The sequence below is a fragment of the Carassius gibelio genome, chromosome A17, assembly GCF_023724105.1.
Source record: "Carassius gibelio isolate Cgi1373 ecotype wild population from Czech Republic chromosome A17, carGib1.2-hapl.c, whole genome shotgun sequence".
Classification (NCBI taxonomy): Eukaryota; Metazoa; Chordata; class Actinopteri; order Cypriniformes; family Cyprinidae; genus Carassius; species Carassius gibelio.
This window is the reverse complement of record NC_068387.1, coordinates 19,612,160-19,630,004: the sequence shown is the minus strand read 5'-3', so window position 1 is coordinate 19,630,004 and position 17,845 is coordinate 19,612,160. Positions and strand designations below refer to the sequence as shown.

The window sequence follows — 17,845 nt, the reverse complement described above, 5'->3', positions numbered from 1 at the left end:
CAGAGAGGGTGAAAGGTGGGGGATTGGCCTCAGAGGAGCTATGAAATGGGCAAATTGGGTATGAAAACACAAACTATAGTTATTGTGTACATGAGGAAGGATCGTTACATCTCACCTAGAGCAGAATATAATGGACAACTGCAACCAGTTGTCAAATCTCAAACTTGGGATTTTTGTGAACTGTGCTAATTCTCGCTTTACATCTTACTTGGGTTTTAATGGTTTGACTTTACTGATAGGTCACATCAAATTTCAGAGATCACACTGAATCGCTGAGAATTCAAATTGAAGAATTCAGATACATCTCAGACTGGGTAAAAACTGATTTTATGATTTTAATTCATTTGAATAATCCAAACATTGGTTTCTATGCCTCAGTTGCATGAAAAAAAAAAATTATAATAATAAAAAAAATAAAAGAAACAACAACAATATACAATGTGACTGGTGTAATTCAATTCAAAACGAATGACTTTGAGCATAACAGCAAGCAGTGTCGGCCCAGATCCGGCCCGAATGGATTTCATGCGGGCCAGATGCGGGCCGAATCTGAGCCAACACTATATTGCTGTCTGGCAGTTCAAAATAAATATCCAGAATCAGTCTGAAACACTGTATATTTACACCTCTCTACTGATGCTGTAATTTACAATGTGAAGACTGAACATTATTTGTAAGCAAACCAGACTAACTGAAATATAACCAAATAAATCAAAGTGAATAAGATTCAAATCAAAATGAGAGCCTGTGACACTGAATTGAATTGGCGGATTTGTTTTGACACCCTGTATTGATTCTTTCTTAGATTATATGGCAGCAACTATGTTGCACTCAAAAAAAAAAAAAATTCCACTACTGTTTTTATCTATTATAAGTGATTTTTTTCCCAAACTCTTGGAAAACATAACTCTTCTAGTCACAACCCTGTATACATGCCATATCTGTTATTCATGTATTCTAACCTGTCCTCATCAAATTATTCCTGTCCGCACAATGTCATATAAATTTTACCGCGATTACAAAGCAAACTCTTCAAGATGACATTTGGACCTATAAATATGCCTGCGAATGCTGTCGATGTGTTATCAAAACCAGCGATAAAGTTACAATGAATAACAAGCGGTGCAGCCACAACTAACTTTTAATGATAGCTCTTTGAAGCCATTTCCTAGCGGAGAACAGGAAGTTAAGAAAGACTCAAGCAAGAGTGACACAGAAACTAGGACCCAAGTGCTAGTCTTTTGTCTCCACCTGATCAAATGGCAGCCGAGAGGAAAGGCGCAGAGCCTCCTTTCTCCAAACGCATGTACCTGGCTCAGTGGCGTCTGCCACACGCTCGCCTGCCTCGATGCAGGTATCAAAGACCAGCTCGCCTCTCCCACAGACGTCGGAGTGCCAGTCGCACGGCAGCTTTCATAGCACAACAACAAGGGGAAAATGTGGCGGGGGAAGAGTCGGGACTCGGAGCTCCTTCAGGGATTTCCTTATCGGGGGCAAAGCAATCCCCCCGGACCACATCCGCATAGGCTTGATTATTCAAGGCATTACAAAAGGAATGAAAATAACTCACAACTCAAAGCCACTTTTTTTTAGCCTTATTTATTATCATTTCAGTGCAAGGGAGTGTGCCCAATATGCTGCTCAAGTTTAAGAAAACGCAACCACAGACAACAAACACAGACCAGACAATTTAAAAGATAAAAAAAAAGGAAACGACTTGAACTAGAGTGCGAAGAGGATTAGGAGTTCTTCTTAGGCCTTCCCCTGCTTTTCTTCACTGCTGGCTCAGAAGCAGCCTGAGCTTCTTTCTTCGCTGGACGCTTTGCAGGACTTGCCGTCTTTTTAGCCCCATTCACTTCTAAACAAGTTACACATTCAGTTTAAAACGTTTACCACACAAAACTACTGATATTGATGATAACAGGTAAGGTCCAGAAACATGACCTACCTTTCTTCTGTGGAGCTCGCCTCTTCTTTGCAGGAGCGCCTTTGGCTTCATCAGCAGACTGGCCTTTTTCTTCCGCTTTCTTCCGCTTGGGAGCCTTCCAGTCGAAAATAAAGACACAAATAAGGGGATGGAAAAGATGGAAGAGCAGTGGTCAATTCACTTGCCTAGAGCAACCTTGGAGGAAGTTCAAATCAAATATTAAGAAGGGACCTTTTGCTCTGCATACACATGGAAACTATTACATGTGCCTTGAGCGTTGTGAACGCTTGAGAAAACGTAATTACAATTTAGCTAGCCACTAAATCCGGCAAGAATAAATAATTTGAATGTCAAATGTAATACATGTACACTACCGCTCAAACGTTCAGAGTGATTATTTATTTATTTATTTATTTATTTATATGTTTTTAAGAAATAATACTTCCATTTAGCAAGTATGGATTTATATTGATAAAAAATGACAGTGAGGACATTTACAAAAAAAATCTTTTTTAAACACTGATAATAAAAATGTCAGCATATTAGAAAAATTCAGAAAAATTCAGCCCATTTTAAATTGTTCAAATAAAAACATTTTAAATTGTACTGTAATAATATTTCACAATATTACTGTACTATAAAGTATATACACAACATAAAAAAACATGAAAAAAAATCTTGCCAACCCCAAAACATTTGAACAGCAGTGTATTTTGACACTGGAAAAGACCAGTAACGGAAAGGAAACGGATTTCAATGTTGGGACTTTTTCTTACAATTACAAACAAAGAAAACTACTGTGAGTTAATCTATTTTCATAAATCAAAAATCCTTGCATTCTCTCCTCAAATGAAAATTCTAGCATAGAAGCTCAAGTCCTCAATTCAAGGAAATCGTACTAACCGAACTGGGGGTTATGAAGAAGATGCACTTAATGACAGCAATCAAATTCTCCCTTTTCTTCACTCAGACTGCATAATGAATGCTCGCCCCTCTCTCGGACTTGAACCATCATCCTTACAAGCCCCCCCTCGCATTTCCCTTCCATTTTGCCAATTGCTGCCTCATGATTACCATCCAGACCCTGCTGAGCTGAACAGATTGACTCGATAATTACATACAATAACGGCAGTGGGCAGGTAACCCTCAGCTGGCATGGACCAGCTCCCTGGTGGCACCTTCCATATGCAAACTGCATTGTGGGAAGCGAGAAGAGTCCGTCCCCTCCCTTGCCGTAAGTGCGGCTCACTGATTGCCGGCCTGCGTCGACTCCAAGGTTACCATGTCAGCAAATTTGTGATACATTAGCAGGGAATAAACACAGGCACTCAGGACCTGTCTGTGGGAGGAAGAGGAGGGGCTACGGGGATAAACACCCGGACGCTGGAGAGAACCTGAGATGCAGACTGCTTTGTTGCCAAGAGCTCTTTGTACCGGACCCCATGAATGAAGCCTAAGTCTTATCGTTTTCACAAAGTATATGCCATCAAGGGCATCTTCGTGGGCTCGGACGGTTTGTTTTACACAAAATACACAAAAAAGAAACACGATGGAGCTCCACAACGGCTGCAGAATTCTTTCCTAAAGATCATTTCACCTCTTTCCCCCCCAAGTATTCAGAAATGCATCATTTCAGAGGAGTGAGATCTCATACTAGCTGCCCCATTGAGGGTGCTGACTGCAATCTAGGATAAGAAACTAAGGTCAAATCACTTTTTACCATTTGAAAAGCAGAGAAAAATACTAAACATAAATATATAAGAAAATTCATAAAACATTGAGACATTTTGATGGTAAAAAGAGGGCGACTGTGTGTCGATTGCAAGAAAGAATCCGAATAAGCTCAAGACACATTTGTTAAAAGCATTACACATTAAATCGCATTTGAAAATCAATGCACTCAACAGCGTTTCCAACTAACCCGAGCAATTAGTCTTGGATCATCTGTGGGCATTTTCAAATTTGAATCTTCTTTCAACAGGTAAACAAATTACGGGATGTTGAAAAGGGCTCCTTTTTAAATTGCGGGCTTCAGAAAGGGACTGTCGCAGCATTTTCAATGCACCGCGAATGAGGGAGTGCGACAAAGGTTAGCTTTTTGATGTTTCACTGAAGATGGCTCTTACCTTGACAGAGGGTGGGCATGTGCTGTTGCTCGACACGCCAAAGTCCAGCTTTCTGTCGTCGGTAGCCCCTATGGTCTTCAGGCCTTGCTGCAAAATACCTCGCAATTTTGCGTAATTTGGCTTGTCTGTGTATTCGAGAGCCTTGACCTCTTGCATGAACTTCTTCATTTCCTCTAGAAATTGAAAACGACATTAAGTACAACAATCTAATCTTAATGCAGATTACTTTAACTGATGTATTGCAAAGTCGGAAAAATAAAGACACTTCTGGGTCAATAAACAAACTAAGAGCATTATGTGTGCGATTAAGCAAAAGTTATTTGGACCTTTGTCTCAAAGTTCATCTCAAATGAACACGCAAAAGTCCGATGTTAATAAGGTGCACGTGCCATGCGTTCATTCGTGTAGCACTGTGCAGGAAAGACAGAACAGTCCCTGTAGGGCAGTGTCTCTGCGGTAGATGCTCACACTTTAACCTTCAGGCTAAGTTTAGAGGAGAGGGGTTGACATTTGTCACTTTGTTCTTTATAGTTCTCCACTTCGCGAACTGTTGTTTACTGTCGGCTGCTAAAATAGTCACACCAAACAGAATTAGTCTTGATGGCCGTGCTAACAGTGCCGCCTCCCATCACCTCGGTGTTGTGATGCGGCGTGTACGCACAAGACAACAGCCTCAGGAGGGATCTCGCCGTCTGCCGCGCGGCTGTCACAGGGTTTAAGAACTGCCATCACATCAGCGGATGAGCAAAGGGAGCCAATGACATCTTTGATTTTTAAACGACACAAAGAAAGAACGCCCTAAAGTTTTGCAAAAGTACAGACTGACACGCACTGTCTGCAAAACTATGCAATACTGAGGTCGAGAATGGAGAAGGGTGAAAAACAAGTTTCAAAACTTCAGCTTTTATGTTTTGCGGTCGAGAAGGGCAAATGCAATGTTTATTATGTGCATATACACACACTTGTCCAAAAATGTAGCATTGCAAATGAAATTCAGAATCTAAATTTAACAATTTTTTTTTTTTAATCTTAAAGAACTATCACTATGTAAAATGAAAATGAAATATTTCTTATGTTGACAATTTCTTTGACACTGATTATGTAAATAAAAACACAATGACTAATGCTACACTAGACTCTTTTTCCTCAATATTTCCTACACTATTTAACTGATACTAAAGGCAATTGTATTAATATTTATTAATAGGTGCATTTATAATATTTCCTACAATTAATGAAGCATCAGACAAAGAGGAACGTTTATGAGGCACCACACTAGACAAATTCAGGTTATGTACACTTTTTTTATAATTGCTAAACGTTTCACAACAAATATTTGTAAACAGAAAATGTGAATATTTATAAAAAGATGAAAGCAATTACGCTCCAGTTTAAAGAAAGTGTGAGAAGTTGCTGGGAATTAGCACAGAGCTGATAGATTAGCTCTAATTAAGACTCAATCACAGGGCCACATTCATTATAAATAGAAAAGGCCCTTGCACTCTTGTTTGCACATCAGAGCTCGAAAGTGCGTCACTCCAATTACTGCTTGGCAGACAAACAAAAAGTAATAATGCAGAATTCACAGGTGCTTTTGCGTTTGCGACAGGGTTAAAAAAATAATTATGCTTTAATCCCATTTAGTTGTAAGAAATTTCCTAAGACTATTAACCTATCGTATTACAGACTATATAATTGATATTTTACAACCAAAGTACATTTAGTTTTTTAAATGTATGAAAGCTTCTCCAGCTAACTTAAAGACTGCTCAGTTTTTTCTCACCTGGTAAATTGTCTGAAGGGAAACAGCTTTTCAACAACTCATCAATATTGTCTCTACACCTGAGGAGAAGAAAATTCAAAACTTATTTTTAAAAAATTACAATTTTAAATTGTATCCGTAAAAAAAAAAAAAAAAACACTGCTTTATGGAAAAGAATGAAAAAAAAAAAAGAATTAGTTTTACTGCAAAGAGGCATATTAGTTATTCTTTATTCATCATCCCAATATTTATTATCACATGGCAAATATATATATATATATATATATATATATATATATATATATATATATATATATTAGTGCTGTCAATCGATTAAAAAAAATTAACTAATTAATCGCACAATTTTTTAAAATTAATCGCGATTAATCGCGATTAATCGCAATTAAAAGACTGAAACTTTTTGGATATGTAAATGTAAAATGTAAATAATTAATGTAAACTCAAGACAAAGAAACTATTTAAATTCAAAATATGATTGTTTATTGGAATTTTTGTTTAACTTGTAACACAGATTTTCTCATGTAAACAACATACCTGCAATAAACCATCAATATCCTCCAAATTAACTGTTGGCTTGAAAGCCATATTTATTACAGAAATAAAAACACAGGCATGTAAGTACCATTTGAATTTCAAAACAATCAATGCCAATAATAGACAAAAATGATTTCCATGTTGAATTCTAAGTGGACTGCAAAAAAATTCCAAAGTATAGTCATTGCCAGTGCTTTAAGTGGGCCAGTATGCACTGGTACCGCCACTTCCAAATATAGCTCTTGAGCATACCGCCACCTCTCCGTGCGCCCAGAACGTGCTTGTAGCGTACCGGTATGCTCATTTGGACATCTGTTTTAATAGAGGTTTTAATCTTTCACCTGCACTGCCGATTTTCAGAGCGCCCTTCACAATGCAAGCTTCCTAATTCATCCCACCCAGAGCAGAAACTACATTACCCATTCACCCTTAAGTTACACAAGTGAATAGTGCATGTGTCGCTTTTCCCACTGTAAGTGTCAACAACTCAACGTGGCCGGAGAAGGTGTGTGAAACTCGTTGTGAGTTATACTAAAGCAAAATCTTGAGTATTTATTGTCTGATAAACATTAAAAACTGTCTGCGGAGGTTTAGTCGTCCTGCAGCCCCCGCTGGCTGCTCATTGGCTGCAGCATCTTTTTTCTAAGTTCTAAAAAAATACCGTAGACGGCAAGGCACAAATTTAGATATTCATTTATCTAATTAATCTATAGCCTATGCACAAAGACAATATGATCGTTTTGTCCCCTTTTTGTTTTAAAGCTTGATGAAGAGAGAGAGCGCAAGTTGCTGCAGCTGAGGAGGACAGTGATGCACGCGTACAGGAGTGATTGACAGTTCGCGGCACTGTGTACAAAAAATACTCCGCTACACAATTATTTCGTTTATTTTCGTTTAAGCTTATTAACGTTAGCGTTACAGAAAGGTCTGATTTACGCACTGTTACAGTCATTGTTTTTTTTTTTAAACAATGACATTTGAGTTCATGATTTTAATGTTGCTGTTTCTTGTGGCAGACTAAATGAAGAGTAAAGTTTCTTGTGGCAGACTGAAGAGTAATCCGGCAGAGTTTTATACTGAAACTTTCCGTCTAAAAGTCCTTCCTTGGTCTTATCCATATTTCTTTGCACGTTGAACACACATAGGCCACAACTGGAAAAAAAAAAAACTGCAATCGCGTTAATTGCGTTATTTTTTTTTAACGCGTTAAATATTTCATATTAATCGAATGCGTTAACGCGCTAATTTTGACAGCACTAATATATATATATATTTATAGGTCAAATAGGTAGATTACTATTTAGTACAGAAATAAGTAAAACCTAAATGCAACAAATGAGGTTAAAGACAATCACCTGAGTTTGGAGTCTCTGACATACAGTGGGTCCTGAAGTTTGTCCTCCCAGGGAAGACGGCCACAAAGCCACTGGATCATGCAGTAGCCCATGATTTCCAGGTCTCCTCTTCTTGAAGGGGCTGAAATGCAATATACACCAACACAGAGAGGAACTCTTAAAAAAAACATTCATATCAGAGGCTATTTTAAAAGGGTACCCCACTTTTGTATTATTTGATGCAAAGTACCATTAAATCAACATTTAGACAAATTATGAAGAGAAATACTATTTTTTTTATCACAATGTGATCTTTTACATAATTTACACTTCAATGGCTGCTCAAATGCATGCTACCTGAATCTCCAGGGGTTACAAAAATAATATATGTCAGGCCATATGGATTCGCCTAGGCCAGGGTTGGGTATCGATTTGGTTTTATTCGATACCGGTACCATTTTGATACCTTTAAAATGGTACCGGTGCCTAAACATAGCCTGAACCGATACTTCTATACTTCCCATAGGTACCAGTGCAATACTGGTACTGGGTTTCGGTACCCAACCCTACCTAGCCCTAAAATTTGAACGTTAAGAGTGACTAATAGAACTGATTGTTACAATTTCTTACCGACTCCTTTGTGTGCATCAATACTAGTGAACTCAATGGTCCCATCATGACACCTCTTTGGGTCTTCTTTGTACTCCTTTGGCACTCCTTCAGGAGAATATCTGTAGGCCAATCCATAATCCACTAAATATACCTGGGTAAAAAAAAATAATAATAAGAGTCAAATCAAAAGCTTGTAGTACAACAACATACAAATCACTGGTAAATCAATTACAGAAAGAAAAAAAAAAACACTGGGAAATTAAATATTATTTTGATATATGACACATCCAACATAATAAAGTCTTCAAGACTTGAAGATTACTACAAATGAATGACATTTGAAGCTGCAAACAGACTGATTGCTAATTAGATGTATGTATCACTTATAAAAGAGATCTGACAATTAGCACTTTGTTTTCAAAGCAACAGGAAGCCGTTAACAGAGTTCCAAAGATACCAATACAGTCTGTGCACAAACTGGAGGTGTACCTATTACCTCCCCCAAAAAGTGCTAAATGATTTGATGTGTCCAGGTAGAGTGTCTCAGAAATAACTGCATGTGGCAATTTGCAACAGTAAAGATTAACAGCTCACCTACAGTGACAAACATCACAAACTTAAACAAATAAAAATAAAAAGTTAGGAGGTTTTCAAAGCTGGGGCTGGTGATTAGAAACTGCCAGCATCAACACTCACGCAAAAATATTATCAAAGACACAAAAACTTAAACTTTGTTAAACTGCATGTTATAATTACTTTTGGCTGTTCATATAGTAACCACTTGAATGGACTTGCGAGTTCACTCTCTGAAAGATGTTCCAGACTGATTCAAACTGCTAATTTATGATTTAAAATATTTTGGAATAATTAATTAAAAGAACCAGTTAATAGAAGTCATTCATATTCTGCTAATTCTTCAGTATTCTAAAGTCAAAGGATTGAGTCTAGCCTACAGTTCTTTAAAAAACAATAACACCAAATCCTTATCACACACACTAATATTTCAAATACTTCCTATTCTGCTGTTTATAATATTAAAGGGGTCATCGGATGTCCACTCATCAAGTCTTTAACATAGTTTGGTTAAAATGTTTCAATGGTAGTGTAAAAATAAACCTTTTTACCCTGTAACAAAACTGTTGAAAATTAGAGCAAGCCGCTTTGTAGCTTTTTCTTTTAAATATAAATGAGACTTTTTACTTCAGCCATCGTGAAACTTGCTAATTAGCACCTTATTAGGAAAGGTGATATGCAAAGATTCATTAATAAAAATATAAAAAAAATAAAAAAATAAAAACCCTTACACTCACTTCTGGAGGTGAAGCTGGATCACGAATGATTCTTGCGAACATAAACACATTTAGGTAGATCGGGGTGATTTCCCTTCAAAAAACTAATATAATTTACGGTGTCTTCAGTGGTTCAGATGCCGGGAGTAAATGACGACTGCTATATTCAGTTCATGAATACATCCAATAACAGAACACCTCAATCGCTTAGGAGACATTCTTGTGAAATAATAGCGGACTGATATCAGCTCACTCAGGGCAGGCATAAGGCAAGACACCAGTCAAGTCTGTGCTGAAACGCTACTGTCAATCAAACTATTGTGGAAGGGGCCTGACTGAGAACAGCTTGATTTGAGAAAGGGGAAATTATTTAATGAAATAAAAAAAATAAAAAAAAACACTGTGTGGATTTTTATCATTATAGGATGGTTGTGTACACACACTGCCAAAACATTTCAGTTCAAACAACTTGTAAAAGTACACGCAGCATCCAATGACCCCTTTAGAATATTAAGCATTTCAATAATTTAGACTAAACCCAGTGCATTTTTCACACACACTAATAAAACACAGGCATGTATTAAGAAGCAAAAAGAAGACACGAGTAATAAAAAAAGAAGAAGCATGCTCCGAGTCACCAAGCAAACAGCGACTAATCCCAAGAGGCCGAGTTTTAAACTGTGACTTAAAAAATAGCAGCTTAATAATACACAACAGATACATTATTAATCTTCAAATTAAATATTTGCTCTTGCCCACCACCCAAACCGTATTTGCTACAGACAGCTTCAATATTGTCTCTTATCTCTCCAGTTTATGAGCCGCATTTAAAGGCTTAAATTGTTTTGCTTTTTTTCCTCCACCCAAATCTCATTAACAGATGGAGAAAAAAATAAGACAAGTAGTTTCTTACATTGCAGATCACTGGTACTCCAATTCAAATAAGTGGGAGCTTTGTATAGCCCTGCAGTTTACACGCACTGCCCTCTACGGCTGTACAGTTAGAGCCATACACAACCATGGAAACAGAGATCTGTAACTGAAATGTGTGGAAGGCTTGAAACAAACCTGATTGGGGTTGGTGTAGGACAGAAGGAGGTTGGAGGCTTTGATGTCTGCATGCACATATTCATGGTCATGGATGTACTCCAGAATGTCAAGCTAGAGAGATGAAAGATATGTTAGAATATGAGATATTTTAATAATACAGCAATATAAGATGTTCTCCCACTGCTTGCAATGCCACAGCAGTCAATGAAAAGATTGTGTGCAAGTTTAAAAGGTTTTCCTTATATAAATAAATAAATACATACATTTGCATAGATTGCTACTTTCGATAGATACTTTTAGAAGAAACCTACAAGTCTGAGACCCAGCTGAAGAACCAGTTTCCTTGGAAATTGCTTTCCATTTCCCTCAAACTTTTTCTGTAGGTCCACTCCAAATCGATCCATGACCATAAATCTGTACCTGTCATGAACATTTAGGTAAAATTATCGTATTTGAATTGCCTGTTTGCATGTTCAAAAGATCAAAGAAAAAACATTTTAATAATAATAAAAGATGTTGTGTTATTTGTCTTGCAAAACTTGGAGAAACAGTGATTATTTTCCCTACCTTTTACCACCTTTCTCATGAAAGCCAGAGCCCCAATATTTTGGAACTCCCAAATAGTCAATTTTCCTTGAATTCATCCAAGCCCCAACTGAAAAACATAAAACATTCTGTCACAACATATGAACTATTCCAATTCAACCTGAAATCAAGAAACATGACAGTGTCCTAAATCAGTTCTAAAATTACTAACTAAGATTATCACAGTGACCATTAAATGCAATCAAATAAATTATTCAAAACTTTTATTCTTTAAACTTGTTGGTTCTTAAAAGTAATATAAGAAAATTCCTCGGGGACCAAACTGACATTGTGCCGCAAGGTAATCTGCTGGTGGGACAAATATTTACCACCATTACAATATTCCAATGAATAAAACATGAGCATCCCTTAGTAATATAGTAGTTAATTGTCAAGGGAGACTGAAATTTGGATTGTTATTAAGTAAAGCGCAATGCTGTGGCCTTGGGGCAGCCATAAGAGCCATAAAAGGCAGAGAGTTGTGGTTTGTCTGTCTCCATAAGGCCCTCAGTGGTGAGCTCAGAACTTTCTTTAATTAAAAGAGTTGCTCCTCGACTTTTTTCAGTCTGGCTCATCATGCATATGTTTGCAGTTGCAAAGGCATACTTAGATTGGGTTTGGCAGCTCGCATGTAGAACTTCAGTTCAGAGAAGAGAGGGCCATTGTCACTGGGCTCCTACAAGACAGTAAAAAACAATCACCAAAAATAACTGACATTTAAAATGAAATATTAAAAATGTGAACCCACATGCATTAAAAAAAAAAAAAAAAACAGCAGCGGGAAAGTACACATACATTATCGCACTCCCATGAAGTGTCATTTTACCAAAGCACTAAATTATTCCATTTAGTTTGCTTGTAAAATGTAAACACTTGTCTACCTGCCCTTGCAAAAGTCACACTCATTTACCCAAATTACAATGTATCATGTAAAAGTTTTATTGCTTTGTTTACTTAAAATAAAACAATAATAAAAGTGATGGTTGTTATTGTTTGGTATTGTTAATTGAAATAATTAAAAAATACGTTTTTTTATTTTATCAATTTTTTTATATAATTTGTTAATTCTTATAGTTAAGGTCAAGGAAATGCCTTTCATCGATTGACATTACATTGCTGACCACCCAAACATCACAGCCATTCAAAAAGTTAAAGATCTAGACATATATCTGCTGGCAGCAACAAAAGTCCCTCACTCACCACTTTAATGACATAAGGTGCATCAACGCCAACAGATACTGAGGAGTCTTCATTTGCTAAAAGATATGACAAATTTATATTTGAGCATCTGATAAATAAAGCAAAATAAAGAATCTGAACTTAATTTCCAACAGCTTTTCTGAATCCTACCGAGATACAGCAGGCCAAAACCTCCCTGACCCACAGCTGATCCCAGCTTCCATTTTTTCTTTGCATTATCCGTAAGAACTTCTCCAGGTGGGAATTCTTCAGCCAGTTTCCTCTTTGCTGGAGCTCTCGCTTTCTTCGCCCCAACTGCCTTGGACTTTGGTGGCATTTTACTGAATAATTTGAAGGACCAAACAAGAAACACAAGTTCCATTACAACTGAAGTGGGGACCACTAGGGATAATGCTTTTACTTTAAATGATTTTGTTATTTTATATAAAATCATCCATTACAAACATATTAGCAATTTTGCTTATAGAGTAAAAAGTTTAACAGAAAATGTTACTTATCAAATAATTGCCTATTTGTAACCATATTTACATTAAGAAATGTAAATATGGTTACAAATGTAAAGCCCTGAAAATAAAATGTTTGAAATTCTCAACCATGTACAGATTTCTTATGATCACAGCAACCCTGTCAGTTCCCAAAAAAATAAATAAACTGAACAGAATTCAAACACTTTAATGTGGTTTTACACTAGTCAACACTACACTACAAGTATAAAAATAAAAATAATCCAAACAATAAATCTAGGGTGTGTCATACAAATGATTAAACTGTCATGTAGGTGAGTGTTTTGGGGTTTGATTCATTATTGATGACATAAAACATGTAGATGCCTTGAAGACTTTCACCATCACAGATGTATTAGTAACGTTACTTAAATGCTAACGTTACAACTGATGACAAACTCAGTGATAACGTTTGTGATATAGATGCAATGATGCGTTTTGTTTCACTTTTACAACACAGATATTAAGAACTGTGGTTTCAGATTGTTTATGTAACACAAGAGTCTAAGAGTGATAAAACGTGGTTAATGTCACACATTATCAATGAGAGTAACACTGGGTTGTTTATATTGTATTTGGGGAATAAACTGCAAAATGCGGCTCAACTATTTCAAATTGCTATGCTAGCACGATTAGCTTGCCTTATTACGGCTTTTTATCACAACAACGCAGATGCTTTGTCCTCATAATACGCTAATAAATACATTTAGACATTATGCTTTATTAAAGCAGATCGTAAACATTATACTAACCTTTCCGCGGATAAGTGGCAGGTTGTAACAGCTCTTCCTCTCCAAAGTTCCCGCAAACTGATCACCAGGCTGAGGCTCGGCGAATGCGATTGGTTAGAAACACGGCTGCGTAGTTCCTTGTTTTGCAATGCATGATGGAATATGCAGTTTTTATCCGTTTTAATTTTTTTTCACAAACAAAACGATGTTTTGTTATCATACTAATTAAACTAATTTGAATATATATATATATATATATATATATATATATATATATATATATATATATATATATATACACACACTACAAAAGAGCATTTTTAAACATTACAATAGTAAACTTGTCTCTCTTTTCTTTATGAATGTGTGATAAATAAATATGAAATTGAGAATTGTTCTCAAGGTTTTAATATTACAAGTGGGTAGAGAAAATACAAAACTTTATAATTACAGATATTGATTTTACAATGATTTACAGAGGTATACCTTAAAATGTATATTTTATTATATGTTGCAATGTAATTGCCTGGAAGGAAATTATACATAAATTTTACAGTCATTCCTGTTAACCCTAAAACACAACACAATGCAGTGCACAGGTAAAATCCCCCTTAAAATTAATATGAAAAAATATTTTATATTAATACAATACACTGTGCCGTTTTTATTATTTTTGTTGTTGTTGTTGTTGTTTTTAGAGTGTACTCTTATGTGAGGTATATTTACAACAGTAAGTAGCCCTAAAAAATATATATTTTAGGCTATGTTTCCCCACATGCATATTTGATGTTGACTTGTATAGAGCTGTACTAGCGTTGAGAGGCACATAGTTCATGAATAATTGACTCTGTGGTATCCTGTAACTGTTTTGTAGAAGTGCTATGCTGCGAGTTTAAGTTTCCTTTTGCCTAGTGACTATTAGGCTACAGAATAACAACGCAAGAATTCCCAGGAGCAGATTTTGGAGGACATTTCATGGTTGGTTTTCTGTAGCAACGAAGGGTAGATAATGTGTCCAGAGATGTTATCATATATGAGGAATTTAATAGTTCAGAGGACTGACTTCTGAGCTAATGGGATGTCTGCCATAGAAGTACATGACAATTTGGTTAATCAACTTTGCGGGACATCGCTCATAGCAGAAGAATGACAGGGCACTCAGAGGAAGAGGCAACATCTCAGTCTCTGAAGGAGAGCATAGAAAAACGTGTATCATTTCCCCCAGATGAGCAGATGGTTTCTGACTTTGTGGAGAGAAGGGCTGAACTTCAAGAGGGTGAGATGGAGTTGATGTTGCTGACAGCCTCTTCAGTTTAGCTGTGCTCATTTGTATTCGTGTAACATCATTTGTAACAACAGCAAAAGCAACATTGATTGTTATGTGTTAGTTTGGTTCGATATGATTTTTAAATTATTTTGAAGGAAATCCCATATGCTCACATACAGTGTAAGGGCATAGTTTTCACATATGTGTAGAAACATGATATGCTTTTTCAGGTTTTTGATTATTAGAAAGTAAAAAAAAAAAAAAGCATAATTTAAAATATTTTACTTTACTGTCACTTTTGATCAATTAAATGTGATATTGATGAAGAATATATATATATATATATATATATATATATATATATATATATATATATATATATATATATATATATATATATATATATATATATATATTGTAAATAAAATATTTCATTATTTTCTTAAATGGAATATTCTGGATGTGGCTCTTATATGTGGGTTTTAAATTTGTTCTGTTTTAGCTGACAGTCTCACTCTGACAGATATAATTCTGGCCTACAAGCAGAGTTGTGAAAAGCACCATGTGAAACCAAACCCAAAGGCTCTTGATCAGTTAAAGGTACAGTGGAGCAACATGCACTAATACACACAGCAGACCTTCTCACGTTTTGATTTTTTGCTAATATTCGGTTATTTGTGCAGAAGATCTGCTTTGAAATTGCTATATATAATGAACAATTTTGGTTAAAATAACTTTGAAATTAAAGAAAGAAAGAGGATGAAAAGAAAATGAAACATTTTGATCCCTCTTAGGGAGCAGGTTAATTAGCCAACCCCGTTTTATTGAACTAAAAAGGCAAGACAATAATAAACAGGTAAATGAAAGGAAATGAGAAGCACACACTCAAATACACACACTCACACATGAGCATGCATGCATAATTTATACTCTGCACTTATTTATTTTACTTTGACCAGCAACGTTAAGAGCATCGTTTTCTCTTCTGCATAAATTTACGATTAGATCAAGGAGAATTATTTGTGGGAAATTAGCGACTTAGCAGAGCTTACATTAAACACACTCTCTGCATTATCTCCACTCCGCTAATGAACCCAACTGCATTTGAAAGGAATGTAGGTGGTCCCCCTGAAAGGCTGAAATATGTATGGTTAAGCAGAAGCTAAAAGGAAGGATATTTAGTTGAGGACTGTGTGTGAATTTATAATAAGAGAATGCTAAATGAAATTTGCTGCTTAAAGAGCATATTTATCAAATTAGCCTCTCCTTTTTTTCAGCCAGGATCATCCCTAGAGAATGACTGCTGAAACTATTTAAAGCTTTTATCTTTTTTATTTTTATTTTATTTTTTATTTTTTTAGTGGTTAAAACCGTTGTTTTTGGTTGTATGAAGTTGTATGAAGGATCCCGGGCCCCCTTAGTTTAACACTAGCTAAAAGCTTGAAGGAATAGTTAACCCAAAAATAAAACTTTGTTAAAAAAAAAGTCAATTCAAGATGCAGATGCATAACAAATTTGTGAAAATGTAGCATTAAATCACTTGCTCACCAACTGATCCTCTGCAGTGAATGGGTGCCGTCAGAAAGAGAGTCCAAAAAGCTGGTTAAAACATCATGATAATCCAAAGAAAATCCATCAATGTCTTGTAAAAAGCTGCATGTTTGTAAGAAACAAATTGATTATTAAGAAGTTTTTAACTTCAAACCATTGCTCCCGACTAAGTCCTTAAAAAATAGCATTGTTTTCTCTATGTTTTCTTCCAAACATACAGCATTTTAACTTCACAAGATGTTAACTGATGACTGGATTTGTGAGAATTACTTGTGAATTATGGTGATGTTTTTATCAGTTGTTTGGACTCTCATTCTGATGGCACCCATTCACTGCAGAGCATCCACAGGTGAACAAGTGATTTAATGATTCTCTGTTTCAAAGAAGAAACAAACACAATTTGGATTGCCTGAAGGTGAGTACATTTTCAGCATTTTTTTTTTTTTTTTTTTGGGGTCAACTAATCCTTTAGAGTAGCTATTATTATTATTTCATTCTCATTTATTCTTTGTTTAGCGGTTGAAGCTGGCTCTGGAACTTTTTCATTCAAAGTTTTCTGTGTCCACTCCGTCTCAGAACACACCAAAACTTCTTGATATGAGTTATTATCCCAGGGGCTTGTAAATGAGTAACGTTTGTTGAAGTCTCACCGCCACTGAAGTGCAAATCCTGTCGGAGGTGGTGGCAATTGTAGAATCAGAAAAAAACAAAAACAAAGAGAAAAGACTTACAGAAGCGCCCCATACAGTATGAGTGCTCGCCTCAGAAGCCGAGGAAGCATCATCAAACGATTCAGCATTTCACATCTCCCTGCAGGATAAGGCGTAGATTTTGTGAGAAGTTTGTATTTCAGACTGAACAGTGCTCCCATTAGAGCGAATGCAGTGCAGCAGAGCTCCCCAAAATCATCCTTGCTCCCAGCCTGACTCTGTCGAGCTGCTTAGCCGTAAGCGTTGAACATTCATCAGAAAGCCACAGAGTGTCTGAAGTGAAATAACTGTCCTCCCCCCAATACGGACTGGAATTTCACAATCTCTCACATCTAAACACTGTAGAGTATAAATAACTTTCCCACTTTAAATCTTTAATGTCCATAGTACCCTCTAGATTTCTTTCTTTACTGCATGAAATAGGCATGTTTATTTCCTTCCCAGCTGTCTGGAGCTGCAGTCACCATCCGTGTAACCAATCATGTTGTTTTCGAGGCTAGTTATTTATCATTTTCTATGGCAATCACTAAATTGTTCTATTAAATGTCTTCTTTTTTTCCCCGGCTCTGGTGCTGATGAAGAGGCAGGGAGACAGCGTAACAATTTTAAAACTAAAAAAAAATTGTGTACATTTTCATTTTGG

General features: G+C 36.1%; 2 protein-coding genes across 2 annotated transcripts in view; one reads left to right on the top strand and one right to left on the bottom strand.

Moving 5' to 3' along the window:
• Nucleotides 1–1,571: 1,571 nt before the first annotated feature.
• LOC127933616 (serine/threonine-protein kinase VRK1-like) lies at nucleotides 1,572–13,815 on the bottom strand. The gene is made up of 13 exons (XM_052530705.1): nucleotides 13,696–13,815; nucleotides 12,591–12,760; nucleotides 12,441–12,496; nucleotides 11,847–11,916; nucleotides 11,223–11,310; nucleotides 10,967–11,075; nucleotides 10,674–10,766; nucleotides 8,335–8,467; nucleotides 7,726–7,846; nucleotides 5,837–5,895; nucleotides 4,054–4,226; nucleotides 1,949–2,042; nucleotides 1,572–1,858 (listed from the first exon to the last, which is right to left on the bottom strand). Exons 2-13 carry the CDS (start codon nucleotides 12,754–12,756, stop codon nucleotides 1,740–1,742), a joined length of 1,281 nt encoding a protein of 426 aa, XP_052386665.1. The 5' UTR covers nucleotides 12,757–12,760; nucleotides 13,696–13,815; the 3' UTR covers nucleotides 1,572–1,739.
• A 1,005-nt stretch (nucleotides 13,816–14,820) lies between these two features.
• Nucleotides 14,821–17,845, top strand: part of LOC128031624 (protein phosphatase 1 regulatory subunit 37-like) — a 34,917-nt gene continuing 31,892 nt past the window's right edge. Inside the window, exons 1-2 of the mRNA XM_052619928.1 lie at nucleotides 14,821–14,950; nucleotides 15,444–15,541. Of these exons, the coding sequence (XP_052475888.1) occupies nucleotides 14,821–14,950; nucleotides 15,444–15,541 (228 nt within the window). The remainder of the gene's footprint in view (nucleotides 14,951–15,443; nucleotides 15,542–17,845) is intronic.

Excerpts from the sequence above, each read along its gene's own strand:
- LOC127933616 (XM_052530705.1), bottom strand. The coding sequence starts at position 12,756 with ATGCCACCAAAGTCCAAGGCAGTTGGGGCGAAGAAAGCGAGAGCTCCA. Across the intron at positions 2,043-4,053 it reads CATGCCCACCCTCTGTCAAG|GCTCCCAAGCGGAAGAAAGC; the intron begins GTAAGAGCCATC and ends TTCGACTGGAAG. Across the intron at positions 1,859-1,948 it reads GCGAGCTCCACAGAAGAAAG|AAGTGAATGGGGCTAAAAAG; the intron begins GTAGGTCATGTT and ends TAACTTGTTTAG.